This window comes from Aotus nancymaae, unplaced genomic scaffold, assembly GCF_030222135.1.
Source record: "Aotus nancymaae isolate 86718 unplaced genomic scaffold, 86718_ANA_hifiasm-v0.15.2.pri h1tg000014l, whole genome shotgun sequence".
NCBI classification, from domain to species: Eukaryota; Metazoa; Chordata; class Mammalia; order Primates; family Aotidae; genus Aotus; species Aotus nancymaae.
The window spans coordinates 87,972,225-87,988,335 of NW_026988425.1; the positions used below are offsets into that span (position 1 = coordinate 87,972,225).

The 16,111-nt window shown below is 38.6% G+C and overlaps 1 protein-coding gene across 3 annotated transcripts in view; it reads left to right on the top strand.

Moving 5' to 3' along the window:
• RHOBTB3 (Rho related BTB domain containing 3) overlaps window positions 1-15,790 on the top strand; it is a 59,712-nt gene extending 43,922 nt beyond the window's left edge. For 2 of the 3 annotated variants that reach the window (XM_012477580.3, XM_012477582.3), the window contains exons 9-12: window positions 2,083-2,256; window positions 5,728-5,894; window positions 8,619-8,715; window positions 12,425-15,790. In XM_012477580.3, the coding sequence (XP_012333003.2) occupies window positions 2,083-2,256; window positions 5,728-5,894; window positions 8,619-8,715; window positions 12,425-12,540 (554 nt within the window). In that variant the 3' untranslated portion in view covers window positions 12,541-15,790. Of the gene's footprint in view, window positions 1-2,082; window positions 2,257-5,727; window positions 5,895-8,618; window positions 8,716-11,616; window positions 11,743-12,424 lie in introns of all 3 variants that reach the window. The other variant, XM_064376164.1, reaches the window with a different exon arrangement.
• Window positions 15,791-16,111: the final 321 nt, after the last annotated feature.

The following is a 16,111-nucleotide window of genomic DNA, read 5'->3' on the forward strand; positions in this document are numbered from 1 at the left end:
AGTGTCCATGGGGGATTGATTTCAAGGACCTCTGCAGATACCTGGATATGCTACACTCAAATTCCTGATAATGAAATGGCTTAGTATTTACATGTAACCTATGCACATATCCTCCTGCATACTTAAAATAATCTCTAGATTATTTATAATACCTAATACAATGCAAATGCTATGTAAATAGTTGTTATACTGTATTGTTTAGGGAATAATGACAATTTTTTATAAAGTTTGTATATGTTCAATACAGTTGCAGGGTTTTTTTTCTGAATATTTTCCGTTCTCCATTGGTTCAGTCTGTGGATGTGGAACCCATGGATGGAACCCATCCTCTTCCAGATTTTCACGAAGTACAGCTAACTGTACTGAGCATTTTGTTGCTGGTTTTGCAACTCTGTTATAACCACATTATCAACAGAAAATTCCTGTTAAAATTTCAATGTTACTTATCAAATTCTACCCACATCAACTATCTACTTGGTATTTTTTGGTAGATCTTAAATCCCTGTGATTAAGCCAAGTTATAGATCATCCAGTTTAAGTCATGCCTCTAATTTTGTAAAAAAAATAGTGCCCTCTATATCTTTAACATTTTAAAACCTTACAAGTCAAATGGGATTTCCTGTTTGTATTCTTTATTAATTGCTGTATGCAAATAAAGCCAGTATGCTTTAATTATGGAAAGTGGTCCTTCCCGGTGAAGGTACACTGTCACAGTGAGGCGAGGAGGGGAGCGTGCCTGCTGGGAGGTGAGTTGACTGAGTGGAAGAGCTTCTGAAGTTACTTTCCTGCTCCTCGGGTAGGTGCGGCTGTGCAAATCACAGTGCCAAGCAGTAGGCTCAGAGCTGGCAGTGCCGGATGTGGCTTGTAGATCCTGAGTGATTATTGGCTTTGGAGGAAGCCACTGGGCTTAGATGTAACTCTTCTTTCCTGAGTCAGGAGATGTTTTGCTTGGACTTAAAAGGGTTGAAGAACCCAATAATTGTAAATGTTTTAGAGAAGAGTATGTATTCCCGGTAAATAAGAGATTTTAGAGATACGTAGGTAGACTCTTGGGCAGAGCTGAGTTTGGTTTGGTTGGAGAGTTACTTTCTGGAATGCAACAGCTTTGTCACTCACACTGGCTGTGGTGTCTTGAACAAAACTAAAAACTGCTCCAAAGCAGAGGTAGCTTTGTCTTCCTCATCTTTGTATCTTCAATTCCAAATGCAATGATTGGGACATGCTGATGCTCAGCTAGCAGTGTGTATTCATGGTTTCCTAGGGTGGCGGAAGTGGGGAGAGCCCTGGCCACCCGTGGCTCCATCCAGCGGTGCCTTTGTGTGGTGCAGCAGTAGCTAGAGAGCCTAGCAAGCTTTTCCTAGAGAGTCAGTTCAGTTCAGTGAGTTTCAGTGAGCAGTATAGGCTGAGGGGCCCTCAAAATTCCAAGTAGCGCTGGCTCTCCCAGCAGCAGGCGTTGTTCCTGTGAGAAAGAATGGCTGCCTGGGGAGGCAGTGTGCTGGTGAGACTTCAGGGATGAAGGTCATCCTCTTCCAGATTTTCGTCAAGTCTGAAATGCTCTCCTTGGCTCCACGAGAGATCCTCTTGCCATTACTACTGTGATGTGTGGACTGTTTATGGGTTATTTCTTACAGATTCCTGTGTCAGATAAGGGGAAGCATGGCCAAGACTGTTCAGTGAGTCTGGCCCAGAAGGGTAATGGGGTTGTTTTCTTGGGAGGTACATGGGCAGGGGTAGTATTATTAATATTTTAAGCCAATTGGAATGGATTGATTTTGCATTATAAAAATATGAAGCAAAATATTTCATTTCAGTGTTTCTATTTCTGGAAATACAAACTAAGTAACAAATAATTGTCTGACTTGCAAATTGTTGGTTTCAAGGTCAACATCTAAACTTTATTGCTCCCTTGAAAATTAAGAAGTTTCTGGATTAATGGTAGCTATTACTCCCAAACTTCGATTCTGCATGTCAGCCTATCTGTGCCTAATGTAGTAGATGTAATAGTCTAATTAGAAGGAAAATTGCTGGAGTAACCCTGCTGGTTTATCTTACTTGTGCTTGTTTTCCTTTTGAACCTTTCAGGTGCCACAGTGCCAGCCCACAGGGCCATCCTGGTGGCCCGTTGTGAAGTGATGGCAGCCATGTTTAACGGCAACTACATGGAAGCGAAGAGTGTCCTGATTCCTGTTTATGGTGTTTCCAAAGAGACTTTCTTGTCGTTTTTAGAATACCTATACACAGACTCCTGCTGCCCAGGTTAGCAATACAGATGTTGATAGTATCTCATCATTCCTTCTTTCCTTGCCACCTTTTGGAAATAGATGCTCGGTGCTGCAAAGAAAAATCAGCACTGAGACAAAGGATCTTTGAGCAATGCAATTTTTACTTCCTGGACTATGGCAGGAAGGGTACTCTCACTAGCCATCTTGCCACAAGAATACAATGAACAAAGAAAAAGCAGACAGACTTATCCCTTATGCATTTGGGGTCGTCTTTACTGCTATGTCTGATCTCCGTTGATTGGAGCCAGACCACACAATCTAAACTAAAACCCGATTGGCTAATAACTTAAAACTTTTCTAAACAGGTGAAAGCAATGGAGAGCTGGGACATGCCTGTGAGCACATCCAGCACACATATTTTGGTTAAAGTAGTAGGACACAGAATGTACTATGGGCCTGTAAGCATGGCATGTTTAACGGCTGCGTAAGATAGGGCTTAACAAAGTTATTAGCACACTTATTCTTAAACAAGAAAGGAAACTTTAAAAAGGAACTTTTCTACTTCCCACATGACCATTTTGTTAAATTGCATTCTGTGAAATCTATTTTCATTTAAGATTTATTAGTTGGCTGGGTGTGGTGGCTCACGCCTGTAATCCCAGCACTTTGGGAGCTGAGGTGGGCAGATCACCTGAGATCGGGAGTTTGGAACCAGCCTGACCAACATGGAGAAACCCCCATCTGTACTAAAAATACAAAATTAGCTGGCCATGGTGGCGCATGCCTGTAATTCCAGCTACTTGGGAGGTTGAGGCAGGAGAATTGCTTGAACCCAGGAGGTGGAGGTTGTGGTGAGCCGAGATGGCACCATTGCACTCCAGCTTGAGCAACAAGAGTGAAACTCTGTCTCAAAAGGAAAAAAAAAGAGTTATTAGTTGACATCATGGAATGTACTAAGCAGTTGGAGGTGGTGCTGGAAGAACAATGAATTTTCATTCAGTTCAAGTGGAAGTGCAGTGATTGGGTTCCTTTTATGGGTCTCTGATGCCGGCACAAGTTCACATGTCCCAGCCAGCACCTACAGCATGGGGATCATTGTAGGTACTGGAAATGGAGTTGTCTTGTGATACCCACGGCCACTCTAATTCTAGAGATTGGGGCAGATTGTTACTTGGAGCGCTGTCTCTTCCACGAGAAGAGGAGAGTTGAGCAGCTGCTTTGATGCCTGTGTCTTCTGATTGGGGCACTTTTAAGGACTTTGAATATTCTGAGACTTTTTTGGTCTTCTTTCTGGCCCAGAGGATGTGGGATTTGTAAAAGCCTCCTTTTGACTTCTGCCAAAGTCAGAAACCTCTCAAACTGACTTCTCTGAAAACTTTTCTTGAGATGTTTAGGATGCCCAGTGGACTGTAGGATTCATTTCCAAATTCACTGACCAAGGACTATCTTTGATCAGGAACCAAACATCTGTGGCAGCTCTAGGTGGAAACAGATCTTGCAGGGTTCTTCTAGCTGGAGGCGTTTGAAGAAATAGCAACATTTTTTCGACAGGCCTGGAGCCTTGGGGTGCTCCAGGTAAGCCCTCTGTGAATATTATTCAGCCTTTGGCCACCAGATGGCTCCCACCACAAGCACAACTAGATTCGGCTCCGTGGAGCTCAATTCAGGAGGCTGAGAGCCTTGATTAGAGAACCCAGTCAGGCACCCTAGTAAACATAAAAAGCAAACACACATTTCAGGCCAGACTGCTCTTCAGATTCACTGCTTTAGTTTTTAGATTACAGAGACTTCTTACATTTGATATTGAAATAAGCTTTAAACAAGTCATGAGCCCACTAGTGAAAGATTTTAGAAGTTCAAAAAGAAGCAAATTGATTTGTTTTGGTTAAATTAATTCTGGTTTTGCAGCTTGGTGTAGAGTATTTTGGAGCGAGTTGCTGTTGTTACTGTCAGTGTTAAAGACTGACCTTTGGCCAGGTGCGGTGGCTCACGCCTGTAATCCCAGCACTTTGGGAGACCAAAGCGGGCAGATCATCAGAGGTCAGGAGTTCGAGAACAGCCTGACCAACATGATGGAACCCCGTCTCTACTAAAAATACAAAAATTAGCTGGGTGTGACGGCGTGTGCCTGTAATCCCGGCTACTCTGGAGGCTGAGGCAGGAGAATCGCCTGAACCTGGGAGGCAGAGGTTACAGTAAGCCAAAATGGTGCCTCCGCATTCCAGCCTGGGTGACAGAGTGAGACTCCGTCTCAAAAAGAGCCTTATTATTTTTGCCTAATAAAAATGAAACCATTGGTTCTTTTTGGAAAGAAAACTTATTGTTTGTTATTTCACTGTTGGCAAATTTGTATATTGAATTTAAAAATTAACCAGATTGGGAATAACAGGAAAATTTGATTTTCAGTCATCCTCTCACTCAGCTAATTGAAGTTGCTAATATTAAGTTTTACCTTGCTAATTAGAAGAAATTATGGCGGAAAGCAGTAATAATGATAGGATTTTTAAAAATTGGCAAAAGTGTGTTAGGGAAAAATGAGTCAAAATGAATAATCAAAAAGTTAAGCCAGATACTGGAATCTACGCAATGGGAAGATCACAGAAGACAGGTAACGTTATGTTAAATATTCACCATGCACGGTGTTCTTGGTTCAATAGCTACAAAAGAATGTAAGAAATGTAAGAATGTAAGAAGGGATAAGAATGAGAATTACATGAAAAACCAGATTTCTAGGAAGTAATTGAAAACTCCCCAGCCAAACTGGGTGGTTGCCAGGGGCTGGAGAAAGGGGGAAACAGGGAGTTAGTGTTTCATGGGTATAGAGTTTCAGTTTGGGAAGAAGAAATATGTTCTGCTGATGGTGGTGGTGATGATTGCACAGCAGTGTGATGTACTTCATGCCAATGAATCATATACTGAAAAATGGGTAAAATGCTAAATTTCATGTTATGTTTATCACAATAAAAACAAAACAACAAACCAACCAACCTAAAGACTGAAGCCAAGAAAAAAAAATGGCAGGGATCTAGTTTAGCTAACAGATTTACCAGATAATCCTGGAATTAATTTTTAAGGGCAATTATAGAATCACCTTTTCTGAAGAATAATTTAAAAAAGAATAGATTCACTTCTGAGTATGAAGGTTTAAATTGATTTTTTTAATGGAATAATAGGCTGGGTGCTGTGGCTCACATCTGTAATTCCAGCAGTTTGGGAGGCCAAGGTGGTAGGATCATTTGAGCTCAGGAGTTCAAGACCAGCCTAGGCAACATAGTGAGACCCTGTCTCTACAAAAAAAAAGAAAGAAAGAAAACAATAGATAAAATGGAGTAATAGTGCAGAATGCTGACTCCCTTGAGGCTTCTCCTGAGCATTCTGTTCTATGGTGGATGATGTGGTCAGCATGCTTTTTTGGTTGTTTTTTGTTGAGTGTGCATGTATGTGTTTAGGTCATTAAAGAAATAATTTTATCATCCACTTTCTCTTATTTCCCTTTTCTCATCAGCTGGCATATTCCAGGCCATGTGTCTCCTGATCTGTGCCGAGATGTACCAAGTGTCCAGACTGCAGCACATCTGTGAGCTGTTCATCATTACCCAGCTGCAAAGCATGCCAAGCAGGGAATTGGCATCCATGAACCTTGATATAGTTGACCTGCTCAAAAAAGCCAAGGTAATTGACTCTGTGTACCTGATAGCCTGATTTTTTATAAAATACTTTTAAAATTACACTATTTTAAAATTTCTCCTTTTTTAACATACATTAATACTACTCTTAGTTTGCAAGTTTGCTTAATGAGGCTAAAGTCCTCCACAACAGTTTATCTGTGTAGATAATTTTGAAGCATTAGGGTTTGTGTACAGTCCCTTTATAAGGAGGAAAAATGTCCCGGTATGGAATTTTTCAGCTAAATAGTGGCCCTTAGCAGAGTCATTTGAATGTGGTGCTATACTGTGTCACACAGGCATTGTAGGAAATAGAATTTACATTGAATTTCCCCAAACAATCGCATCTTCCGGTTCCTAAAAGGAAGATGACAGAACTGGTCCATATATACTGATAGTGATGGTTAAGCTAAACCCATTTACTTCTTCATTTTTTCATTCATATAATGGACATATTTTGAAGTTTCAGTTGGATGTAGGAGATGTTGGTGTGCCTCATTTATTCTTGCAGAATGCCTTTTGTTTTCATGTCTCACTGTATTAGAAATCACTGCCATATAGATACATACTGCTTCTGGGCCTCCTGTAAGCTCAGTTTCTTTTATTTTCAATAATTACATTGCTACTGATTTTAGAGAACAGAGGGGGTTACATAATTCAGTTAATTTTAAGTAACTGCAGTTACAGAGGCCCTAAATTATGAATTGGAGCCAGGTCTGTAAATAAACTAGGACTGCTTTGTTGAAATCGACTTCCCAAACCCCTAGATGTGCTCCCAGTCAAAAACCTGCCAAATCCCCATTCCCGCCTTCTTTCATTCCTGGAAACAGAAAGCTTATTCAGATGGCGCGTCCTACTGTTGGCCATCCTGCCATTGCATCCACTGCCCGAGACAGTTTCAGGACTTGTGGTTGTGGCACATGGTTATGCACTCACCCTGTGGTAAGCTGAGCCCTCCTAGGTCTTTTTCATAGGAATATATTTGGTCAGTCACTACAGAGTGTCAGTACTTCTTGAAATATTATCTGGCATCCAGCACGTCTATACCTATCAACGTTAACATCCAGGGTTACGAAAACAAGACAACTTTTATCTCTGTCCACATTGCTAAAATGGAGCCACATGATGGGGCAAAGGCCAGATCTGTGACAGCTGAAAGCTTGCCTCCAAGCTGAGACAAATTCATTAATCAACACCTCTGTTTATAGAAGGAAATTTATTTAAAGCATCTAGGTCTTCTCCTACTATCTCCTTAACTATTTTGGACTTCATTTCTCTCATAATCAAGTCTTACTATCATATGTATTTAATATTAGGGATAAAAACAAATTTAAAAATTGAGAAACCTTGATCTCTTTTTGTAATGTATTTACATTCAGCACACAGTAAATAGCGCCCCTCCAAATTTAGTTTACAGTTTCAAAAATTATTTTTAGTAGTTTCACAATGTCAGTTCATTTTTATGTATCATTTTCATACTATTCTAACAAGTTGTTCATACATTTAAAAAAATTGAACCAAGTTTCTTTTTCCTTATCTTTTAGTATCCTCTTAAATCGTTTGTGTATAAGAGAACTTCCCATGTGTCCCGTTGATTTCTTTAGGTGCCTCCCTCACTGCCCCTACATGTGGTTCCTCATCAGAATCATTTTCGATTGCACTGTCAGCAATTCTTGACTTGTTTTCCCTGATTCTGTGGTTTCTGACTCTCTGATTATCCTCATCTTTTCCCCTTGAATTTAAAACAATCTAAGATACCAGCTCATTTTGAATTTTGTTTCTGAAGACTTTTTATTTTCTAAGATTAAGCCTAAATTTACCAGTTTTCTTTATTCTTTTCCTGGTAGTTCCTAATTTGGCAATTATGAATTCCAGATAACAGACATTTTCTTCCCAAGTTTTCTTTGAAGTTCCTAGTTTGAGGTTTCACTTCACCAGTCAGTTCACCCTGTTGGTCGGAATTTGCCAACTTTTCCCTTGCCATTTCTCTGACTTTTAGGAGTGAAATTGCCTTTTAGCAGTATTAAACTCCCAGTAGTTCTCCAGATAATCAAAATTTCTGATCACTCTGCCAGTTTTGTACTGTGTCAGGAAACATCACTCATACTTTCGTAAATAGATGAGCGGTTTGGGTATTCTCTCACTTCTCTGTCCATTTTCCCTTAACTTCTCTCAATTCTCTACCGTGATTTACCTTCAGGTTTCCATCAAGGAGAACTCTTAAAATACAAGAATTGAGGTGGAGATTACTTATCTCCACTCTTGTTTAAACCCTATCTGTTCAGACTTTGGTGATTCCTCCTCAAAATATTGTTTGTCTTGCTCCTCAGGTGAACTTGTTTTAACATTGCTCGCCATCAGCTGCCACACAGACACAGGTGCAGTTAGTGAAGTCCATAGCCTTAGATTAGAAGCTTCAATTAAATCTTCAAGAACCTCAAGTAGATGCAGCCATGCATTGCTTAAAGACGTTTGGCCACTCCAGCAGCCGTAGACTGTTATTCACTGTTGGTTTGGCTTCTTCCGAGAATGGTGTACTTTTAACATTATTTGTTAATAATGCTCCCTTATCCTGTCTGCTGTCACAGTAGACCGAAGGCTCCATCAGGTAAAGGCACATTAAACATGGATATGGGCTCTCCGTGATCGCTCCTGAGCTGTTATATTGATCTAATCATCATACTGGTGGCCATTATGTGCAATAGTGTTTCACTTTTCATTTTTCTTGCAGTTTCACCACTCTGATTGCCTTTCAACCTGGCTACTTCATTTCATTGCTACTAACTACCTCATCTTCAGTCAAAAGCCTGAATTTCAGGATCTTTCAGGTAGAGTGCCAATTTCTGCTTTGAAAAGAAAACTTTACGTTCTTTATTCTTAGATTTGAGACATAAGTTGTAGAAGTAATAGTTTTAGCAAAATAAGAATAGTCAATGTAATAAATTTCTTGTAAATTTTGCACTGTGGTAATTGCAGACACAATTTATAGTCACCTTTGTTACACAAGCAGCTAACCCTGTGTTACACAAGAAGTTTTCTAATGATCATTTTATAGCTGCCATCCATTTTTAAATGCATTTTTTTCCCCGGAAATAGGTAAGGTGACAAAATATGTCCTCAGGTGGCATTTGGTTGTGATAAATGATATCTTAGTTTTAACTACCTAAGTCAGTAGCAAAGTTTAAACAGTACAGATTTTAAAAAATTTTATAAAGGAATTTAACTGTTGTTAACTATATGATATATAGTTTTATTGTACTGGATATCTGTATTTACTGAGTATGTCTATATGGGAGTCCATTATATTACTTTGGAATAACAGCTTTTTATATATAAAAGAATGTTGTGAAACTTACTACTAAGAGTATATGTAATATGCTTTCTAAGGTAAATTATAAAGATTAAAACCAAAGAGTGAACTACTGAGTACTGCATAAAAAGAAAAAAATGAAAATATAATAGTTGTCAGAATAGACAGTTTAGATGCAGTGGTTTGCTCATGTTACTATCTAGCATAGACTTGAGGAAAATTTGAGCTAAAAAGAAAAGGAAGTGAAAGATTACCTAGTCAGGGAGTTTCACACTCTGGACAAATAAATCTCTGTGGAGATAACTGAAGTGTGTTCTAGGGTCGGGGAGCAGAAAGTGAGGAGTCTGAGTGAGGAGAAGAGAAGGAATAAGGGAAAGGGAAAGAGAAGGCTAAAATTTACAGCTCTTAGACTCTTCCCTCCCTCCTTCAGTCAGAGTAGTTCCCCACTGTTTCTGTTTTATATCTTGAGTTCTACCTAAAATTTTACTTTGTAAAAAAGATTCTGCTGGTAAAAAATATAAAAATCATATGGTCGAGATGGTGTACCTGCCTTGGTGCAATCCCAGCTACTTGGGAAGCTGAGACTAATGGACTGCTTGAACCCAAGAGTTTGAGTCCAGCCTGGGCAACGTAACAAGATCCCTGTCTCTAAAAGAAAAAAAAGTAAAACTCTCTTGTTTTTATTCAGCTACTTCTTGTACAGTTAAGGAAACCCAGGAGCACACAATCAGTTTTTGGGAGATATATTCAGCCAGTCAACAAACATTATATGTCTATTGGGAGCCTCCTTACATAAGTCAACTATTAGTACAGTAGAAAAGCATAATCACATCAAAATAAAACAACAGGTATTTATTAGCTATGTACTTTGTGCAAGGAAAAAACAAAGTCGGTTCATAAAGATAAGTCATGTTCCTTGCTGTCAATTAGAAGGAACATTCTTCTATACTGTTCTTTAAGTAGCTACTTCTATAGTTATTTTTTAAGAAGCTAGCTAAAAGTTAAATGATTTGCACTTTGGTCCTGGAGCCACTTTCATCACGCTACCTTAGATCACTCTTATTTGTAAAAGAAGAATAAAGTTCTTTTCTACTTACTGTCTTGTATAGATGTATGGTATACATGGAGTGCTATTGCAACCTTGGGAGAAAGATGCTCTATAAATCCTTTTCGTTATGAGTTTTTATCATATGTTATTACTTACCCAATTGCCTATTAAGTGTGTTATGACACGTGGCAGGGTGCAAAGCAGGGCTCCCAGTGCAATGTGAAGTGGCAGGCTGAGGAGCTGAGGCTGTGTCAGTGTTATCTTCTGTTCCTTTGATGGGAATTTAAAAGGGAATCATGAGAGCTCTCATTCTGCAGTGCCTCTTTGGAGGTCAGGAGCCTGCTCTGAGGTGTTGTCTTCTTGGTCAGAGGAAAAAAGCGCCTTTTGGATAAGGGAGAATTTAATTGTCTAAATCCATAGTTACTAACTGGCCGTCTGTGGTTTAGGTGTAGCCTGCCAAGGGCTTTTATTTGGACCCCACAGTATGTTTTAAAATACATAGTACTGGTATTTGAAAACACCATATTTCTGACTTCTTTTGAAAAACTGGAAGATCTGGCTGCCCCAAGCCTGTCTTTCTATGTGGCAACATGTGGCTTGGCAGTGGCAGCCCACTAAAAGGAGCATGTCCTCTCCAGAGTGTCACAGTCACTTCTCTCTGGTACCTTACATCTGGCCCACGTCACATGGTCACTTGAAGTTGGGAAAGGTTCTTGTCACAGTCACTCTACAGCTTCCTTATAGAACTGCCCATCTCCAGTTTCAAAAGTTCTCAAGTTATTACTAGAATTCTACAACTTGTTTTCTGTTGACTGAGAATTTTTCATTTTTAGTGGTGTTTAGAAATTTAAAAAGTGAGACTGGAAAAGAGGTCATGTCAGTACAGACACAGATACATCAGAACCCAGTTAAATAGGTCATTAACTATTAGGATTTTATATACTGGACTCATGAACACAAACAGCAGTGCACTAGAATATGTTACCCTTGGCATTTATGAATTCATTCTTCTCACAGTTTAATTTAGCTCAGTATTATGTGTTATGTGTTATGGGGTTTTGTTTGTTTTGTTTTTCTGGCTGCCAGAGCTCATCTGTAATAACTTTTCTCTGGTTTTTAATATTTACTGAAGGAGTAGCTTCATGTCACTTTTGCTTCCTATTGAAACTTAGAACTGATTTCCCTGAGCAGTTAGTTGGTATGGTCCTGCAGCCTGGATCAAGACCTTAATAATCTGAATTATAATAGATGAGGTTAAATAGTAGATGGAGAATGGGGATGGAAATTCTCCTGCCTCATCCTCCTCAGTAGCTGGAATTATAGGTGCATGCCACCACACCCAGCTAATTATTTTTTATTTTTTATTTTTAGTAGAGACGGGGATTCACCATGTTGGCCAGGCTGGTCTCGAACTCCTGACCTCAAATGATCCACCTGCGTTGTTCTTCCAACGTGCTGGGATACATACATGAGCCACCGTGCCTGGCCTCCAGCAAGGTCTTTATAATCTTATCTTGCATTGACCTCCTATCTCATTCTGTAACCTAGAATGCCTAACCATCTGGGAATGCAGCCCAGTAGGTCTCAGCATCATTGTCCCCAGCCCCTATTCAAGATGTAGTTGCTCTGGTTCAAACGCCTCTGTCAGTTGTGCTTCACCAAAACTAGAATAAACAAAGTGATGACCTGGAGTTCAGGAATGGGGGGATCCAACCCCAAGGCAGGAAGCAGGTCCAGAAAGCAGGACAGGGCAGCGGCAACCACAAGAAAGAAGAGCTTATCTAATGACTGTAGCTGGGTGGGAAACACAGCTGAAAGGACTGTAAGGACTTTGGAAGACTGAGTTAGCTACAAAGAAAACTATGATAAATAGAAAAAAAAAATGAGTCCATTACATCCAGGAAAAACAAAAGCTTTATTGAAAAAGAAAAGAAAAATAATTGAATACTACTCGAAGCAGTGGACAAGATGTATATAATTGTTAAGTCGCATAATAACTTAAATCCTGATTCTAATTTAACCAAAATTGTAGGAAGTTGTTTTGGAAAGCTTACAGGAAGGGTAGGAGATGTATCACGGAGCTTGGATCTCATCTATTAAGGAGGAAATCAATAACTGATATCTTCATTGATCCACAATAAAACATATTCAATTAACATTCTTTTTCTTAAAACTTCAGTGGAAGAACGCAGTTTTGTTGAAAAGCACAGATGGCCATCAAATATGTACTTGAAGCAGCTTGCGGAATACAGGAAGTATATTCACTCCCGGAAATGTCGTTGCTTAGTAATGTAACTTGGAGCTTTTATGTACTACATTTCTTTTTTATTATTATGAAGAATGGGATACCTCCAGGTTCCAGTAAAATTCTTTTGACCGAAACCAATGTGGGTGTTAGAAAAATTACCATGTAGCTTAATATGTTTATTAGTTCTCTTTGGAAAAAACTACCATTGTGGTCTTAAAAGGGAACAAAATATACCATAGGCTAAAACTAAGGCTTTCACTCTAGAATATAAAGCTGTTTTACAATTGTATTTTCCCTTAAAGATGTCCTCTTGTTTTAGTGATATTTAGACCCCTCTCAGTTAAGAAATGCTTAAATTAAGAAAAAATTATATAGGATTAATACAGAAATTTCGTTATGTCTGATTAATTGCTCTATTAAAATAAGGGGCATTTAAACACCCAGCCTAACTTATTTGTATAATAAGAATTCTAGGGGAAAACCAATCAGTCCAACATGAGATTTTAGGAATAGAAATTTTCCTGCCGAAAGTGAAATGCCACTTGGTTCCCAACTGGTAACAGTGTTTGAATCATCATAAAAGAATTTCTGCTTTTCACCTGCACAACCCAGCTGAGATGCTTTGTCTCCTTTTGGCAATCTGAGTAGGCAGGGAACCTAGGCAGTCTGGCTTTCTTAGTGTGTAACTTGTGTAGCAGCACAGGGCCCCACATGTAGAAGGACCCCACACTTGGTTCAAGGCTCTGCTATAGCAGAAATTCTTTTTTTTACTATTATACTTTAAGTTCTGGGATACACGAGCAGAACATGCAAGTTTCTTACATAGGTACACACATGCCATGGTGGTTTGATGCATCCGTCACCCTAGTGGAAATTCTTAATAATATTTGAAGAAGGGCCCCATGATTTCATTTTGCGCTGAGCCCCCCAAATTATGTCTATTTCCTGGCAGGAAATATCCTATGTTTTCTTGCTCAAACAGCTTCTCTCTGAAAGCAGAAAAGAGAAGGGAATAAAGGAAAGAGAAGGAGGTTCACTGGAGGGAAGAGAATTTAGTGAAGATTCCAGTCTTTGGGGAGGTCTGAACCACCCAGGGCCTCCACTGCCACCTCAGCTGGCAAGGGAGAAATGTGTTGTGTTGTCTTAGCTTTAAAACAGTCACAGTTCTGGCTCTATCACAGATGAACAGGTTCTTTCTTGATAATTCTGTAAGACCAGGAGGTTGGTAAGAGTGACTAACCAGCCTAACTTGAATACACATTTATAAAGATACTCATAGGGAAAGATGCTCTATAGAGAATTTGCTATTGAAGTTGGCTCAATAATTATTTTTAGTGTTATTTACTAAGATTAGGATGTCGGTGGGTTAAATTATTTGACTTCTTTTCAAGGACTGCAGATTATTTGAGAAAGAGTATCATGAATCTTGTCCTCTAAGATTACACAGTAAGTTCAAAGAAAGGATATAAGTCAAAGACTTGCTTATATAGGAGAATGGACTGGGATGGAGGACAGAATGATAGTTTCTTTCTTTCATATCACATGTATAGAGAAATAATCATATCAGAAACTCACAAACCTAGAGATGGAAAAACAGATTACTGTCTATTGTCAGCATGATTTTCATCTGTAAGTCAATACTGGCATATATTTTTCTTTAATTTCCAGTGACGTTAGTATGCACACCATTTTTCCAACTTTTCAAAAATTTGATTACATGGTTTTATAGTATAGTATCGGTACTCCATACTGTTAGCCCTTGTTTGTATACCAACACTGCCAAAGTGAAACATTAGGCTGGACATGGTGGCTCAGGCCTGTAATCCCAGCACTTTGAGAGGCTAAGGCAGGTGGATAACCTAAGGTCAGGAGTCACAGACCAGTCTGGCCAACATGGTCAAACCCCGTCTCTACTAAAAATACAAGATTAGCCAGGTGTGGTGGCGCATGCCTGTAATCCCAGCTACTAGGGAAGCTGAGGCAGGAAAATCACTTGAACCTGGGAGGCGGAGGTTGCAGTGAGCTGAGATCGCACCACTGCACTCCAGCCTGGTGACAAGAGTGAAACTCCATCTAAAAAAAAAAAAAGTGAAACGGTAAAACTTCCCTGTAAATATATTCCAAGAAATATTTTAATTGGGCTGTATCAATGAAGATTACTGGAATAGATTTTATGTCTTTTATATTTTAATCACTTAGCAAATTCAATTTGACAAGGATTAGCATTGTAAAAAACAGATACTGTGGTAGATTTCTAGAAATTTATTCACATTTAAGACTTCTGAAATGCAATAAGAGCCTTTTGTTTTTCATGAGCATATTCTCACCCCTATATGAATTACAGCATTTAAAGTTCTAAATCAGTAACTTTTCATCTAGGAAATTGAAAAATATAAGCTGTAAAGCAAAAAGGATATTTTTTTGAAAATACTATTTAACATTTAACTAGACTATAGATAGTTCTTTAAGGTTGTTTGACCTGAAGTGGAATTGTGTTTGGAAGCTGGTGCCCAGTTGGTGTGGAGCGCGTAGTTTTGTTATGAAAGTTCTTTACCACCTGTGTGAGTGACACCAACACTCAGATGTCACAGCTCTCCAGAGCTTAGTCAGAAGAGAAATCAAATTAGTGTTTAAACCCACTTGCATATAGACTCATCAGTACCTTTAACTCAATTTAATATAACAAGAAATTGTAAAATACTTATAAGCTATCTTAGAGAAATGAGTGCTGGTTTTGAGAGGTTTTTTTTAATTGAAAGATTATTTCTAGATGAGTATATGCTTTGTGCTGATTTCTGCTTCCATATATTTCCCAATCATTTTAATTAGAGAAGATACTATATGGTAGAACTAAGGCCTTTCCTTTCTCGGCCAAAGTCTTTATCCTATTTAACCCTTTGTATACTTCTGACTACTCACTGTTCATATTATAGGAGACTAGATTTGTAATATAGAACTTTCCATAATGCAAATGAAATTAATTCTGCCCAAGCCAGCATGGTGGCTTCATACTGAGTAGTAACTGAAGTCTGAACAATTGGATGGATTTGACTTCCAAGACAGCTAAACTTTTCAACTGCAATTTTAAAAACTACACTACATTGTTATAGTTAATCTGACAAAAATGTTCTCAAAGAGTACTTTATTTTATTTAAAGCATCTGTTTAATTCAACCTTTAATAATTTTGCAAAGAAGGGTATGTGTGTATTTTAATATAGCCTGACCTGAATTTATATGTTTTTAGCTTTAGTATTTAACTTTTTGTAATGAATAAACCTTTTTTAAAACAAGTTTAATGAAGTGTCCTGTAGTTATTTTACCTTACATGTTGAAATACTAAAATGATTTGGAGAATACTGCCTTGTATTTCTCAAGCATAAGTATGCTTCACAGATAATTTTCATTATGTGTAAAATAAGATGTTGTTGATACTATAGATGGCTCATGTGTGGTGAGATAAATTTATATTGTCTTTAACAGTCAAGATCAAAATTTATCTCAGCAAGGTAACTGCCTTTATTTAGAAAAATGCTTTGATAATTAAACATAGAAGTGAGCCCCTTATAGGCTTGAGTGTTGTCTGGGACTAAGGCTTGAGAAGTGGAGAAGCTACTCTG